Source organism: Perca flavescens, chromosome 8 (assembly GCF_004354835.1).
Source record: "Perca flavescens isolate YP-PL-M2 chromosome 8, PFLA_1.0, whole genome shotgun sequence".
NCBI classification, from domain to species: domain Eukaryota; kingdom Metazoa; phylum Chordata; class Actinopteri; order Perciformes; family Percidae; genus Perca; species Perca flavescens.
Window position 1 is genome coordinate 13153083 of NC_041338.1, and position 16658 is coordinate 13169740.

General features: G+C 40.8%; 2 protein-coding genes across 2 annotated transcripts; both read right to left on the reverse strand.

Annotated features, from left to right (window-relative positions):
* Positions 1-47: 47 nt before the first annotated feature.
* On the reverse strand, positions 48-8513 carry trabd (TraB domain containing). The gene is made up of 10 exons (XM_028584609.1): positions 8432-8513; positions 7840-7880; positions 7445-7511; positions 6486-6652; positions 5995-6135; positions 5304-5414; positions 5045-5184; positions 4268-4440; positions 3071-3167; positions 48-2318 (listed from the first exon to the last, which is right to left on the reverse strand). The coding sequence occupies exons 2-10, from the start codon at positions 7861-7863 to the stop codon at positions 2123-2125; spliced, it is 1116 nt and encodes a 371-aa protein (XP_028440410.1). The 5' UTR covers positions 7864-7880; positions 8432-8513; the 3' UTR covers positions 48-2122.
* A 2651-nt stretch (positions 8514-11164) lies between these two features.
* Positions 11165-16408, reverse strand: panx2 (pannexin 2). The gene is made up of 5 exons (XM_028586524.1): positions 16180-16408; positions 13113-14227; positions 12670-12825; positions 11783-11951; positions 11165-11496 (listed from the first exon to the last, which is right to left on the reverse strand). The coding sequence occupies exons 1-5, from the start codon at positions 16406-16408 to the stop codon at positions 11165-11167; spliced, it is 2001 nt and encodes a 666-aa protein (XP_028442325.1).
* Positions 16409-16658: the final 250 nt, after the last annotated feature.

Genomic DNA, 16658 nt, shown 5'->3' on the forward strand with positions numbered 1-16658 from the left:
TGCAACAGGGTTTGAGCAAAAAGAAGCAACATTTTTGAGGCAAATAGTTTACATTTACTTAAAATCTTTTAATAATTCGTTACAGAAGTAGGGATTTTAGGTTTAGTTTGTTAACAATGGCAATACCACACAAAGGTATGGGGAAACAAATCTTACAGCAAATACAGGCATTCATAGTTTTCACTTGGCAATTCTTAAACATACAATGGGAGATCAAACCTTTGGAAATTATGCTGGATGGAGACAGACACAACGTTTAAGTTGACTGTATTCTACTGCTGAGGGACTGAGAGGCATGGCTACATCTGTTCCCAATATCATTGTCTCTTACTAAAGCAAGAAAACTGATGACTGTGTGGATGACTTGCAAGTGGTTTAATTAGGTTTTTAAATAACAAGTCCCATATTAGTTAATTGGACCATTTTGGAAATTAAAGACAGCAAATTAACTCCTTTCATATCTCTTATTAATGCATCTTTTATCTAATAATTCCAGTACTGCACACACAAAAACAAAACACTTAAAATTAAGATTGTAAATACCTGGAATTCAATGTTGGTTTATAGCCTTGCAACCATGTAAATACCTTGTTGGGGCTGTTGGATGTATTGTGACAGTTTTTTTTTTTTTTTTTTTTTTTTTTTTATGTGCCATAAGATGTTCTGTATGATGGATACATGTCAGTAGTGGTAACATAGCCTCAGCAGAGGATGCAATCTGAGGGTCAAAGGCAGCAGTGATAGCAGTGTAAGGCTTTACCTCCCAACTCGGACCAATCTAAGTCATGTTTCCTTCATAGTAGTCAAAACAAGTCCGTAACAGATTTCCATTGATGGGAATTCCACTGAGAAATCATTACAGTCAAGTTCAATAACACATTTGAGAGAAACAAAACAATTTTTTTTTTCATCTAAATTTCATTTTACAATCAGACTGGCAAGTGATAATGCATATATCATAAAAAGTACCAACAGCTGGCACGCTGAATGACAACGTCTCCGTGCGGAGGTTTTTAAGAGATGTCTTTCTGTACAAGATGCATATTTTTGTGTCAAGTATGAATCCTTACTCACTGATGGAGCAAGTTAAAGCCAATATGTGAGGGTGCCTCATATTGGAGGTACAATCAAAGATAAATGCATTGCTCATCCTGAGGCACATTTAATCCCGTCCTGATGCATGACTGACCATAAAATGAAGTGAAGGGGCCATATCAACGGAAGCCAAGACAACACAAACTATACGGCATATTTTTAGGGCAACACTATTTTATAAAACAGGCCTATCATATAATTATAGAAAGAGTGATTATTAGAAAATTGCATGGTTGTAGTATACGTAAGATGCATATAACACATTTTTGCCATTCCATTCAGTTCACCATTAGCCCTTACTACTGCAATATGAGGCACTTGTCTGTTGATGTGGGCAGGGCCGTACACATGGGAAATAATTGTCTTTGTGAGTTTTCAAGAATGTGCATTTCAAATAGAAGATCAAGAATTAGGAAAATGGTGGTCAGCCTTCCAATTCAGACATTTTTGACATTTACCTCACACCATGAAGATCACTCCATGCACCAAGATTATATTTATGATTTAGGAGTATTGATAGTATACTCATATTTCCCTTACATAGGCTGCATGTACAGTTATCTTATAAAGTGCTGGACTTTAAATGGGCCAATTACCTAAAATGCTGGCTGGCACCAAAAAAAGAGAGCAAGGAATAAGGTGACGGCATTAGAAAAGTGTTCCTCTCGGAAAATGTCTCAGTCATATCAGGGCACGTGACTGGAGAGGATTCCAATGATACATGTCAAATAAAAAACATGCCATTTAAAGCAATATTGGGGATAAATTGATTCAAAAGGAATTATTGGCATTTGTTAACCTTACAAAATACATAATTTGCACAAAATATAAAAGAAAACGAAGAGTACTGTTGTGGTTTCTTTGGCAGTACGGCCCTGCTGCGTCTACAGGGACATCAATACGAGGTGGGAGGCTCTCAACCCCCGGAGGTCCTTGTTAGTTCATAGTGTGGGCTGGTGAAACCTTTTCTCCAGCATCACTCCCTGTTTTTAAGGCCACTGGTGAAAAATGCATTGTTTTAAATCAATCAAAGGTCGTGTCCCGGTTGGCTTAGAGCAGGGGGTGGCCGCACAGTCTCCAGTAACGATTGGACTGCAGGTAAAGATAGCAGGGTTCTACCTAAACTCCCTCCAACACGGTAGCAGGCGTATCCCAGCATTCCCATCACAACACCCTTTAGGACCGTGCGCAACACCCAGCCAAAACGTGAGGGAGGCGCAACACTGAGGAAGAGACAGACAGACAGCAGACAGACAGACAGACACTATTGAGCAGCTGTGGAATTGTCAAGCCACAGTTACAGTATGTTTCTGGTCAGTGTAACGCTTATCAGTTCAATTTTCTAAGCACAAACGGACATTTGGAAAAACTGAAAAATGGGTTCAAATAGCCAATTTTTCTTTTCTTTTTTTCCGCCTTGACCAATTAAAAAATTGGATCTTTAACCTGTTTTTCCAATTTTCAGTTTTTTATTCAGAGGATCCAAAAATTGAGAAAATTACAAAATTGCATCTGAGCTCCAATTATTCAATTCAATACTGCAATGATATTCTCTTCCTCTACTTTGCGGAATATGCAGGTCATTAACTGCATATGGACAAAAAAAAAAAAAAAAAAAAAACTGATAGACTTCGAGGTCAGAGGTGCTTGCAACTGATGGTTTCGAGTGTGTGTGTGTGTGGGGGGGGTAGCTAGGCGGAACGAGGGAGAGAATACCATTGCATTATTGAATAATTGGAGCCCAGACGCAATTTTGTAATTTTCTAAATTTCTGATCCTCTGAAGAAAAAACAGAAAATTGGAAAAACTGTTTCAATATCCAATTTTTTAATTTGTCAAGGTGGAAAAAAATGAAAAATTGGATATAGGAACCCATTTTTCTGTTTTTCCTAATGTCCGTTTGTGCTTAAAAAATTGAACTGATAAGCGTTACACAGTGACCGTTTCTACTATATCTGTAATGTAACAAACTTACCTCATGATTTCATTTATGTTGAGCTGCTTCTCCCAGTTCCTTTCTATGCCAGGGACGTGACCCATCCCTACAACTCCCACTACCACAGCAGGCACTTCTATATATTTATATTTAAAAAAAAAAAAAAAAAAAAAAAAAAAAAAATAAAACATTTTCTGTTGCATCAACAATCAACACTTATTATATTTATATCACTGTTTAAGAAACCACAGGTTTTTCATCTTGACTGAAAAAGTATTCATCCAAAACACTAGGGATAGATTTCAGTATAAATGACAGACATGTCATGAATGTCTGCATTCTCCTCTTCTGGACAATGCAGAAATCATCCAGACCAAATGCGTTGCTGAAGTGGTCTCATCATGGATGCAAAATTTGCTTTTAAGCTCAGTAAAACGGTGAAAAAAAAAAAATCTTTCTGTATAGTTAAAAAAGTTATTTTTTTTTTTTTTTTTTTTTTTTTAAACACAATAGGACTCAGCATTTCCATCAACAGTCTCTGTTGCACTGAAACCACATTGTCATTATTGGTCGGTTAATTACGCAACAATTAAGTTAAAAATGTCACCCTTTTTACACACAATATGACTCCGCATTTCCATCAACAGTCTCTGTAGCATTCAAACCACATTGTCATTACTGGTCGGTTAATTACGCAACAATTTTGTAACCAATTAAAAAAAATTCTAAAAGTACAATTCTAACAATTGTTATGTTTAATTCTAATGAGCAATGTTTATGTAAAACAACTAAATGAACTGACAAAGCAGAATTTTATATTTATACTTATAAAGAACATAGAATACTATGTACTAAAATGGTAGGTCTTCTGGAAGACTTGGAGTTAAGCTTTTCTTCTTGAAAAGAACAAAGAACGGCACTGAAGTCATTCTTAAAAAAGGAAGATGTGTTCGGAGTTTTGCCGACCGGATATGGCAAAAGTTTAATCTATCAACTAGCTTCTCTTCCTTCTTCGTTGCTCTGGTTGGTTGTAGCGCTATCCTATTGCGTGCAGAGGGAATTTGAAAGACAACCGTTTATCCCGCCCCTCGGACTGAGCCCTGCCAATGGTGAGTTCCCAGACCCAACATCTTGATGTGGGTCTGGCTTGTCAGGCTACTAAAACGGAGTACTGAGGTACAAATCTACAACTAAGAACGATGGGATCGCTAGCTTATTGAACAGTGTAATACGCACTCTGGGCATTCCGGGGGGCCTCCACACAGCGTGTAGCCTGGCGGAGCGTGTGCGTGAGGTAGATGTCTCTTTCGGCCACGATGGTCTGGTGAAGAGCAGGAAACTCGCCGATCATCTCTGACATGGTTTGCTCCAGCAGGTCCTTCTGTTTGCACTTCTCTACGTCCTCTTTACTAAAAACAGGACACACACAGTCCAACACAGGTGGTAACATAGGAAGGGGAAGACCTTTTTGGTTTGCTGTTCACACAGTATTTTGGTGATAACAGTATAAAGTAAAGAATGAGGAACAAAGTAAACATTTGATGGGCTGTATACAGTATGCATGATCCCCCCCCCACCCCAAATCCCTTTATGCAGAAAGCTTCCAGTCAGATTTCACAGACAATCGGCAGTTAAAAAAAAATTGGCAGAGTCGCATGTACTCTGTAAAATGTGTGTGGGTGGGCGCACGTTCCCTAGTTCTACACAGAACACACCGATAAACAGCAAGCCATGATGCTCACACATATAATTAGGAGGCATTTTCTTCCAGGCAAAAACTGCTCATAGCAAAATATCTGCTACTGGTAACAAAATTCCCCCAAATTTCACAATTCTTCAATATCTAGCATTTACATTTTAACTTCATAATCATGTGGATCACCTCGGGACATATAAACATAGTACAGTACAGTTCTTTCTTTCTTAAACAGCAGTGTCTGATAATAGATACTGAGAAAGACAGGATGACGACACTGTGTGGTATGACAAAAAGGGACGAAGGTGAGCTTATACCTGATTGGGTCTGACAGAAAGCAGAGACCCCACGCCAGACGGGCCTTCTGCCACATACTGAGAGCTGCAATGGCCCTCTTGAACGTCACGGGGATCGGCCTGTCCCCAAGGTGAAATTTACAGAACGGCACTCGGCCAGCCTGTGTGAAAAAAATTAAAGAATCAAATGAACACAAAAAACTGAAACCTAATGTTTTAATTTTATTTTATTATATATACACACACACACGTGCATTTAAATATATTGTGTATGTTTCACCTCTTTGAAGGCCTCCCTAAACTCTCCTCCAGGAGCCATGCCCAGTTGCTCTGTGATGTGAGCTGAAACTTTGAGCAGGAGAATCTGCATGAGGCCAGACATCAGCCCATTCTGACAAACGCAGGGGACAAAAATAAGCTTTTACACAAACCCAGATATGCCTTCGGTGGTCTTCACATGTAAGTGGGTGGTTTTAAATACACTGACAGTAGTAGTACACATTCTTAAGCAGTGTTGGGAAAGTTCACTTTCTACATGAAATAGTTCAAAGTTCAGTTCACAAATTTTAAAATGAACTAGTTCAGTTCATAGTTAATACTTAAAAATGTTGAACTAAGTTCACAGTCCCAAAAATGAACTAGTTCATAGTTCTTTTTTTCCATATGTTGCTTCAGTTCAATGTGCGTTTCAGGTTTCAAGTGCGGATTTTTCGCCCAACATATGAACGAGTTCATGAACTATCGTTCAATGAACTCGTTCAGGCACAACACTGTTCTTAAGTTTTATGCACTTACATAACCCAAGAAGACAAAAAAAGTCCCTTCAGTTTCTTCCCATTATAGGATAACAGTGGGTTCAAATTCCAAAACAACACAATTACTGCCTTATTCAGAGCATATAGTCCTTTCTCCATTTTATCTGCCCTTGCTGTTTTTCACACTACTGCCACGGTTCATTCTGAAAGCCTGACCTGTTTGATGGCCTGCTGAACCTTATCCAGGTTGATGTCTTTGGCTTCCCTCAGCAGTGTACTCTCGTCCATCTTCAACATAGACACCCTGTACTGGCACAACTCCACCACCACCACATCTGGCTGCACAGCGCGGATCGTCTGTGTGAGGCAGAGAAAGAGAAGTGGGTATGGTTAGATACATAACAGACAGAGACAGAATAAGAGAGCATAACAGGGTAAGAAAAAGACAAATAGCAAATGAGCAGTGAGGGAGGAAGTAAAAAAAAAAAAAAAATCTATATGAAAAAAGAAGAAGACGTTATGCTTAGCAAAAGAGGAATGCCAAACTAATTACAGTATATATAGCCAACTAATCTTCAAGGTGCTACTCCACATTCACAGAGTTACTCCATTATTTTACTGACAATTCACAGCATATCACATTTTAAAAGAGTGTAAAGCGGCACAGCGCACTGTGCAAATCTTGTCGTTAATTCTCATTGGCTCACCGTGGCCACATCCTTTTTGCTGCTGTCACTGAAGTGGGCAGTGCCAACCAGGTATAGGATGCTGCCGTCAGGGGCAGTAAGAGTGCTCACTGTCTCTGGGAGCTCAGGAGACGCCTGCCGGCGCTGGGATCTTAGCTGCCACAGCAGCTCCATTGCTTCACCATCCGCTGCACAGGAACAACAGAGACGGATATTAAAAAGGGAAAGAATATTACAAGAGGATACTATAGTGTTTTGAGGATTTCTCGAGTATAAATAAAAGGTTGAATGAATGAACGAATGTCCTACTGTAACTAATATGATATATAAAGGATATATTTTCATTTTCCAGCAATTTTGTATAGTTTTATATTTTTTCTTTAAAGCATTAGCTATAATTAGAGCAATTTCCATCCCAGTTCTTTTAACACAAGTAGCATCTCTGCTAATGATGGAAGAGAGTTAAGTTACAGCTGTTTAGGAAACTATAGTATACAATAGCTTTTTATATACAGTACATACATAAAAGCACAAAAAAAAAAAAAGTCTAGTAGATTATTAGTCAAGACAGTATCAAAACCATTAGGACATGTATGTGTTTCTGGAAAAACTGCATTTTGAAAGTATGGCGTGTTATTTTATGTGAAGATAATCTACCATTGCTTCAGTAAAAAAAAAAAGGTAGCAAGTCTGTTCTTGTACACGGATAGCATTTGTTTCATTATTGTTTCATGCGCATTTACTATTTAAAGTAGAAATGACAATGAACAGGCTGCTGCCGTGAACGGTCAGGTTGATAAGCTATCTAGTCTCAGACTAATTTGTTTTAAAATATTTTATCTAATATATGACATTTTGAATAACATAGACATGATATGGCAAACAGTCACTTAAAATTAAAAATGTATAACACCATCTTTCTGATGAAGTACAGCATACACTGTACACTTAAAAAAAAAAAAAAAAAAAAAAAAACTTACAGAGCCCTGGAGGTAGACAAGGCAGTTCCTCTTCGGAAGGGTCCTCTGATGGGCCGACTGACTCATCCTTTCAGACATCAAAACAGCAAACAATATCTTAGGGCATGTTTACATTAGGGCAAGTTGAAGAGATTATTTCTGTCCAGTCTAGCCAGTTTGAGAAAGACGGCTGATTGCACATAATTAGGTAACTGCTCAGGGCAAGTTAAAATTGCAATGGTTGAAAAACTATAACATATGTGTTTTTAGACGGACTACATCATACTAAAACAGCTGTCCAGTGTGTCCTCTCTTACCCCAGTGTGAGCAGGACATCTGGCAAAACATCAGAAAAAAACATCCATCTCTCTATTTCTTTCTCCAACAAAAACACAAGGATTTTAAGTATTACAAACCTCTAAATTGTTGTCTTGATCCATGTTTGAAGCACTGAACGCTGCGTGTGACAGAGAGCAGGAAGACATGCGTTACCGCTGAGCAGTGAGACGTTCACGGACTCACAGCTAGCTGGGCTACAGCAAGTTACATCCTACTGACTGCTGACGTTGCTTTACGGAGAAACACAGCGATAAATAGTAACGCTGTAACGTTAACGTCAAAGAGAAAGGTGACGGTCACTGATTTATTAGTTAATCAAAGAGTTAACGTTTTCTCCGACGAAGCCATCATTGCGACTACAGGTTAATGTTAGTAACACGAGAGGTCTGCACAGCTGAAGAAGCAGTGACTTGCCGGGGGGCAGGTTTACTAGCTATAGCTAACGTAACGTTACTTCCAGGTATTTACTGAGGACTCATCGGTTTGGCTAGCTACCCGGATGATGCTAATCAGGCTAATGTAACGTTAGGCTAGCAAGTCCGGGTAAGAATTTCGTCAAATCATACACGTTGAAACAGAACAATTTCACAACAAATGCTGCCATTACCAAGCACAAGACATTTGGTCATATACGCAATAGTTGTTTAAAAAGAAATATAAACAACTTACTGAGAAAGTCAGTCCGTAGCTACGTCAGTGTGCTCCTCGCCCGTACAGCAGTAACAGTGCTCGGCTGAATCTGACAGCCGTGGTGCATTCTGGTACATGTAGTCATTGATTGTTGGGACGCGCACATTTTTTTTTTTTACATTTTTTATAGTGAAAATGTTTTTAAATACTTTCCATTATAACATTTGACACAGTACAATCAAAGTCTGGAGTCTTTTCTCTACGTTTTCCACCAGCATTTAGACTGTCACAGATTTACCTTCTCAACTGTCTCAATGTTAAAATCAGTAAGCTGTGCTGTGTTCCAACATATAACATGCTCTCACACGCACACACTCGTACTACAAGTCTTAAAGTGCGTTTGGATGCATTTAGTGTGCTTGAGAAGTTTAACAAGGGGATTCTGAGCCAACCTGTGTCATGAAAATGGATCATTTGTTATTTCCACCAAACAATATAATTGGATGCTGAAGTGGGGAAAATTGCTGTCTCTCATCACAAGTATGCTTATTGAATGCCACAGAAAAAAAAGATGAGTAGTATGCAAACTGTAGGTCTACCTAATATTGTAGGAAAGCCCCTGCCAACAGCACTAATGTAGATGTCATTTTGCTGTGTAAATCAGTGAAGGGATTGTTCCTTTATTAAAGTTCCTGTATAATCATGTAGGCTATATGCAGTAGGGCTGCACGATTATGGCCAAAATGATAATCACGATTATTTTGATCAATATTGAGATCACGATTACCACGATTATTCACTGATTTTAGGGACAACATATTTTTATAGCACTTTAACATTTAAATAAACAGAGCACCGCTTTCACTTCCATGGTGCGCTACATTCCTGCTAATGTAGTTATATTATATATATGAATAACAGAATCCTTCAAAAATAATACCGTTATTTCTTAATGCGAAGATGCGTGTTGCAGTGCATTGTTTCCATTTCAGCTCAGTGTGAGTATTTACTGTCATTTACACTGACACACTGCAGCATGCCGTCCATCCCAGCAAAGAACAGAGAAATGTCTGTTGAGTTATAGCCGAGCAGTCTGATGTGTGTAGAGGTCTGTGTTGTTATTCTGTAGCAGCCTGGTGTCGTTTACAGGCGATTTAACAGTGATCGGCCGTGTGTAATGCCACTGCTGGCGGGGCACTGGCTGCCTGAGTCCTTCCAGAGTCAAGCTGTTAGTTTAGGAAGCACTTGATTTGATATGCAACGGAATCTTTAATGAGCGGAGCATGCATTTCAAAAGTCAATATCGATCAGCAGTCGATTCATTTCATATTAGCCAAAATCGTGATCACGATTAATGTTCGATTAATTGTGCAGCCCTAGGCACATGCAGCTGCAAGAAATGCGTATGGAGAGGTCGTGGTAGGCACCCATCCCCTTGTCCACTCACTCGTTCCCTGTGAAAAGTGCTCACATGCCTCAAATGCTTGGTTTCAATTGCAAATAACTAAGACCTACTATTCTAACTAACTATTAAATCCTTCAAAGCAGATGTTGGCACAATGTGAGACAGGGCAGAACTACTGAAAGAAATTTAGATTGTGTCGGAGACAGCAGATGGCAATCAAAAGCTTAGTCATCACGTAATAAACCTTCTAGGGAGTAAGGATTTAACATCTACTCATCACTTCATTCACTTCACATCACATCACTCCCACAAGAAGCCAGCAGAACACAAAAGTCACATACTTTACCAGTGAGACCAGCTCCATTCATCACATTAGAGCTGCTTTTATAGTCTTCAAGAAGAAAAGACCCACATCACTGCATTTCTATCATAGAGTTATAGTTTCTTTAAGCAATATTGTAGTTGCATGTCACCTCCCAACACCACCCTTTCATTGTAGCCTTTTCCGTGCCTTTATATAATACGCCAATTTACCTTTTAAATAATGACGTGCAAATATAGTGGAGTCAAGATCTGATACACGTTCCTAATTAATGGTGAAATGGCAATGATAAAGCCATGAAACGTGTGTCATATTTTAAACACCCCACAAACACTGAGTCATATACAGTGTCTATACATGTATAGTGTTCTGTGAAATATGATGCTGTAAGCGCATACATTATTGCCACAATTATATTGTGATCTTTTGCATATTAATTGTGCAGGTCTCAACTGTATTGCATGAGCTACCTTTCTACTTGGCTATTGGGATAAAGGGACTAAGCGTTATCATACGTGTTTAAAATACATTTTGCTTGAAGCTATAATGCAGTCTTCTTTGCAGATATGCATCTCTAAGGTGTGGCTCATTTTTTTTTTTTTTTTTTGAAAGCTCACTGATCTTTCATTGCCGCTCTATCTTTTCTTTTCGAGCCTTCTTCATATAGCTGTATGACCCTGCACTGTAGCACCCTGTTGAATTAAATCGCTGCTGGTTTCATTGGAGGGTGTTGAGCTGTACACAGTCATCCTGAGACATGAATGGGACATCATTTCCGACAGCAATACTCTTGTCAACATTACCAAATACACAAACGTTGGTCTTATCCTTAATTTTCCCATCTAAAAGTTGAGTCATTTAGCTTTTTACGACTACTAGAGTTCCAGTTCATTTCCTCACTGTCCAATCCACCCATCACAGAAGTGTGTGTGAGTTAATTCAAAGAGCAGAGGTGGCTGTGGATAGAAGGTGATCGACATGGTGGTCGTGTGAGTGTAGTGTCAGGGAGAGGAATCTCGGTCGGCGTCCCTCTTCTTCTCTTCCTTTAACATTCCCCAGCAGCGATGAGCTCCCCGGGTCTCTCTGCCAGTCTGTCCCTGCGGTGTTCTTCATCCTCTTCTTCCTCAAAGAGAGTGTGATGTATACTCAGCAGCTGGTGTGTAGGGGCTCTGGTCAGGGGTGGTGGCGGACACTCAGGGTTTTCCGTCTGGGTGGGAGGCTCCCTTGGAGAAGGAAGAGGAGGAGGCGAGGACTTGGGACTGAGTGCGTCCTCACTGGAGGGAGGGTTCGGGCTCACACCATTTACGTAAGTAGTGGTGGGCAGGGTCACCGTAGAAAAGGCAGTGTTGGTGGATTGTGGCGAGCAAATCTTAGTTTCTGAAGAGACAAGAACAAAATACCAGACAGGGTAAAGCGAGGGAGGAGAAAGTCAAAGTCTCAAATGGAAATGTCAGAGTATGAAAACAATCCCATCTTCTATAATTTTTCAAAGGTCAGCACTTTTTACACGCTAAGACTGACTGGCCATCATGTCATGGAAGGTAGCATTAGCAATATTCATGCAGATGTGGTTGCAGGCATATGCAAGGTGCATCTAGATGAGATGGTGAAATTGATCCCTGAACCAGAAAGAGCAAGAATCTGAACGAAATATCAGGCTTACCTGTAATGGCACCAGACACATGAACGATAGTGTGCGTGCCTTCGAGGTACACTGTATCCATGTTGTGCTTTGAGGGAAGAGGCTCTGCGGTTGTGGCCTCCACCTTGGGCTTACGAATGGTCAGCATGTATGGGTGGACGTCCAGAGAGAAGTTGCGAGTGTGCTTTTTCTCCATCCCACTCAAATCTACGATTGAAAATCAAAAGTCTGACTTAAAAGAAGGAGGAACATAACGTAAAAAAAGCAGTACATCCAAGTTAGTATGTTTAAACAACTGCCCGCTGGAAACCATGCTGTGACGGTGAACCAAAACAGTAAAGTGATGCTAAAGTGGGCTGTAAAACCAAAAACAATTAACTGAAAGATGCAAAAAAGACAATACTATATCAATTAGTTATCAGCCAATACTGCTGATGGCTATCTGTGGGTTTGTCTCTACGAGCAATCCATTTCACATACTGTAACACATTTCACGTCATTTGATGAATTGTTAATATAGTAATATTAATTAGCACAGCTTTAAAGGGGCTGTACTTGATATTCAAAATAAAAAGCGTCCTGGGATTGCCTCCATACAGCTCTCACAGACCAATCCCCAACTTGTCAAATACAGACGCCTCTGATACTGACAAACAAGGCGTTCACATGCACTAACATGCACGCGTGGCCGGACCGGCTATCAAAACAAAGAACAGAGAAACTCCGATTACAGCACACACACACACACACAAACACACACACACACACACACACACACACAGAGGGAGTGTGACTTCATTCTCTGCTCAGGACGCCATTACTCCATGTCTTTACATAGCAAATAGTTGTTTACTGCTATATTAATGTGCTGAATATCAAGTGCAGCTCCTTTAAATGAAAATGTTCACATGTTCATAGTACTGCATACTTTTTATTGCAGGATATTGTGTGCTCTTGGTATCCAGATGTGGTGCGGTGAAGCTGTCTGCCAGTGCCTTTCGTCTGACTGGTTTGGGTTTTTCAGTCTTGGCATTGTTTTCCACGCGTGTCTGGGTAAGAGGTTCCTTTACAAAGGACATAAAACACAAAAACAGGTCATTATATCACAGCTTAAACTTCAGCTGAGGACCACTTCCCGAGCCCTTATTGAGAGCTGATAATGCTCAGAGTTGGAAACACTTTGAACAGACACACAGCCAGTCCATGTTTATTTGAACTGCTGTTCTCCAGTGAACAATTTATTGCAGTAAGTATTATTCTGTTTCTAGAGGACAGCTGTCATTGATGCTGAATGAATGTTGATGAATTACAAATGGAGCCATGGTAATAGTTCCTAGGCAGCTTGCCTTACCTTAAATGGCTGAGGAAGAGGATTTGAGCTTGGGATCCATTTCATCTTCTTGCGGGGCCGTTTGATGACCAGCGGCTCCCCAGCCATCTCTCCCACGCCAAGATCAGAGGGGTTCATGTGGGCGTCAATTGTTTGTATCCCAGAGTCCCTTACAGTGGGTGTAGCGTCATGATTGGACTGTGCAAGCGCAGCCAGCAGCTGCCTGACCACATTGTCATACATGAGGTCACTCTCATTGGTGATGAAGTCCAGCCGGTTGAGCGACTTGATGTGGTCCCTGTTCTCGTTGCAGAACATGGCCAGGATGTTGATGTCGCAGAACTGAGACTTCTGCCAGCGTCGCCGCGTTTTAATGCCAACTTTGTGTAGTTTGTCAAATACAAAGTTGGACTTGCGCACCACAAACAAGTGCAGCAAATTAATCAGGATGATGAGGTTCATGGTGCAGAGCAGAGCGATATCTACTGCTGCCATGATGCGCTGCAGCTGCACAGCAGGCAGCTTACAGTTGACCCTGAGCCTCAGCTCTTGATAGCTGCTAGTGTCTGGTGGCTCACCCAGCGCACAGGTGAACTCATTCTGCCTCTGGCGGGCATAGTAGGCGCTCAGGTAGGAAATGGGGATGGAACTGAGGCAGACAATAGCCAGGTGGCGTCCCAGGTAAAGCTTAGCCAGAAAGTTACTTTGGCCTCGTCTCTCCAAATATTTCTCAAACAGGTTCTGCTCGGGGCTTTTCTCCTTCTCTGCGTTCTCTATGATCTCCCTCCTCTCTCGCTCAGTTATGCCAGGTCCTTTGGATTGGATCTGCTTCTCGATCTTTGGGGCTCTGCCCTCAGCGGCTCGATGATAGCAGTTATCAATCTCTTGAAGCAGGAAATTGAGCTCTGAAGTGAGCCGTGTAGAGGCAAGGAACTCCCAGCCCAAAGCAGGAATGTACATGATTCCAGCGAAGGCCAGCAGGGCATAGGGCAGGAACTTGTGTTCAAATAGTGAAGGCCAAAGGTGAGACTCCAGACCAGGCGCAGCGTCCCGCAGCTCTGTCCAGCAGTAGCCTCTTGCATACAGTGCCTGATCTCTGGTGAAGTTGTGTGGTGTGTAACAGTATATGGACTCCTCTGCGGAAAGTACAGATAGAAAGAATCAGCCCAAACATGACTTTAACAAGTTGGATGATTACAGTACAGGCCAAAAGTTTGGACACACCTTCTCATTCAGTGCGTTTCCTTTTTTATTTTCATGACTATTTACATTGTAGATTCTCACTGAAGGCATCAAAACTATGAATGAACACATATGGAATTATGTACTTAACAAAAAAGTGTGAAAGAACTGAAAACATGTCTTATATTTTAGATTCTTCAAAGTAGCCACCCTTTGCTTTTTTATTAATAAGGGAAAAAATTCCACTAATTAACCCTGACAAAGCACACCTGTGAAGTGAAAACCATTTCAGGTGACTACCTCATGAAGCTCATTGAGAGAACACCAAGGGTTTGCAGAGTTATCAAAAAAAGCAAAGGGTGGCTACTTTGAAGAATCTAAAATATAAGACATGTTTTCAGTTATTTCACACTTTTTTGTAAAGTACATAATTCCATATGTGTTCATTCATAGTTTTGATGCTTTCAGTGACAATCAACAATGTAAATAGTAATGAAAATAAAGAAACACATTGAATGAGAAGGTGTGTCCAAACTTTTGGCCTGTACTGCATATCTCATAATATAAATGAAGTATATTAGCTGACGGAACAATGCTACAGTGCTACATTCAGGGTCTTATTTTTTAGAGTTCCACTCATTACTCCAAACAGCTAAAATATTTTGCTCTTGAATTGTATTGGCAAGATGTGGCAATGTGAAAACATGCAAGGTCAGACAAACAGACGGGTATGAACAAATTCCCCAGTTTAACAATTGTATCTAAACCCCTTCTATAAAAGTGAAAGAAGGTAAACATACCTGAAATATCTGCATATGCACACAACTACAGTGGGTACAGTGGGTCAAAATGTAACCATTCTGTAGCTCTGCATAGTGCCACAGATGTTTAAAACAGACTTAACTTTAATTCTCAACTTCATTTCACTTCTAAATAGTGCTGGAGATAACATATGGTGGTTTGGTATTCCCTCTTAGTTGTAAATGCAAATTCAATGACACGTTCACATTTTTCTAGGGAATATCTTGCATGCAATCTGCTTCATTTGTATAAGCGCTGTATCTTAGAGAATCTTTTAAGAATCATTCATCTGTTCAGCCCGCTGATAACACTCAAACTGCTTTTTGAAATGATGATCTGCCTCTATCATATCGGCTCAGATAGAGAAAGTGAGAGCACTCCTTCCTGTCAAAGTTGTTCACTATCAGTTCTATCTGGTTCAGGGCTGCAGCAAGTCTACTTTTAATCTTTTGAACTAAGTGCAGTGACATCTTATATCACACATTTAATAAACTTCATCATGCGTATTTAAGGTCATTTTCAAAAGTCAGCATATATTATGTTATGTTTCTGGTAATAGAGAATATATAAGGATATGTGCAATGACATTACTTTGTTTCAGTCACAGAGGGCAGGATGCTGAGTCATCCAAAAAAGGATTTGGCAAAGCCCTGAATATCACTGTAAACCTCCAGTGAGGGAATACTGAAGTACTTGTCTGAACACCCACATCTTTCTGCTGCTAAAGTTAAACGCTCAGTCCCAGATGGTTGATGCTGCTATGCAGAGAGCCTGACTCAGCAGTGGACTAACATCTCTCCCGTCACACCCAGTCTTCTCACCTCCCTCCTCCCCCTCCTATCTCCATTGCTATCTAGCTTTTCTAGCCCTTTCCAGCCCTTTCTCTGTCTGCTCCTTTCGATGCGTTTGTCAATGCTCCTTTTCCTTCCTTGCCTGATCTCCTACTTACATCTCTTCTTTTAACTGTCTGTCACAAAAGACACAAAAAACACAGCATGGCTATGTTAAACTTTACTGGGGTAACGGCTGCTGTTGTAACTTAGTCCCCCCCTCCCTTTCGCAGTTTCCTATGGCGATTAACGCCCTCTTGTGGCAGAACTCTTACCTGCAAAGTTCCTTGTGAAGACTAGGGTGACCAGCAGGATGGGGATGATGACCGTCCCTATGGTGACAACACGATCAAAGGGCAGCTCCAGTTTGAGCTGCACCATGAGGCCAGCCAGTAACCCGCCCCTCTCATCCTGAGAGGAGCCGGGCAGGATCAGCTCCTTCAGCTTCTCGCCGGCGAGTAAAGCCGTAGCCATGTCTAGGTTTTGATCGATGATGTTCTGCATCCGGAACACAAAGGGCACACACTACCGCCTCCCTCTGGACTGGAGGGGAGGCCAGACACTCCCTGCTGAAGTTAAAAACTCCTCAACACTGTGTGATACACACACATACACTCGCACACAGGCACACACACACATACAGCAATGTGTGGCCAAGTTCAGCCCCTGTCACCATACGTGGGGAAGCAGCAGGTCATACTGTGGTAGTCTGTGTTCTTCGGAGCTTTGGGTTTTCTACAGTTTCCCACAGCTC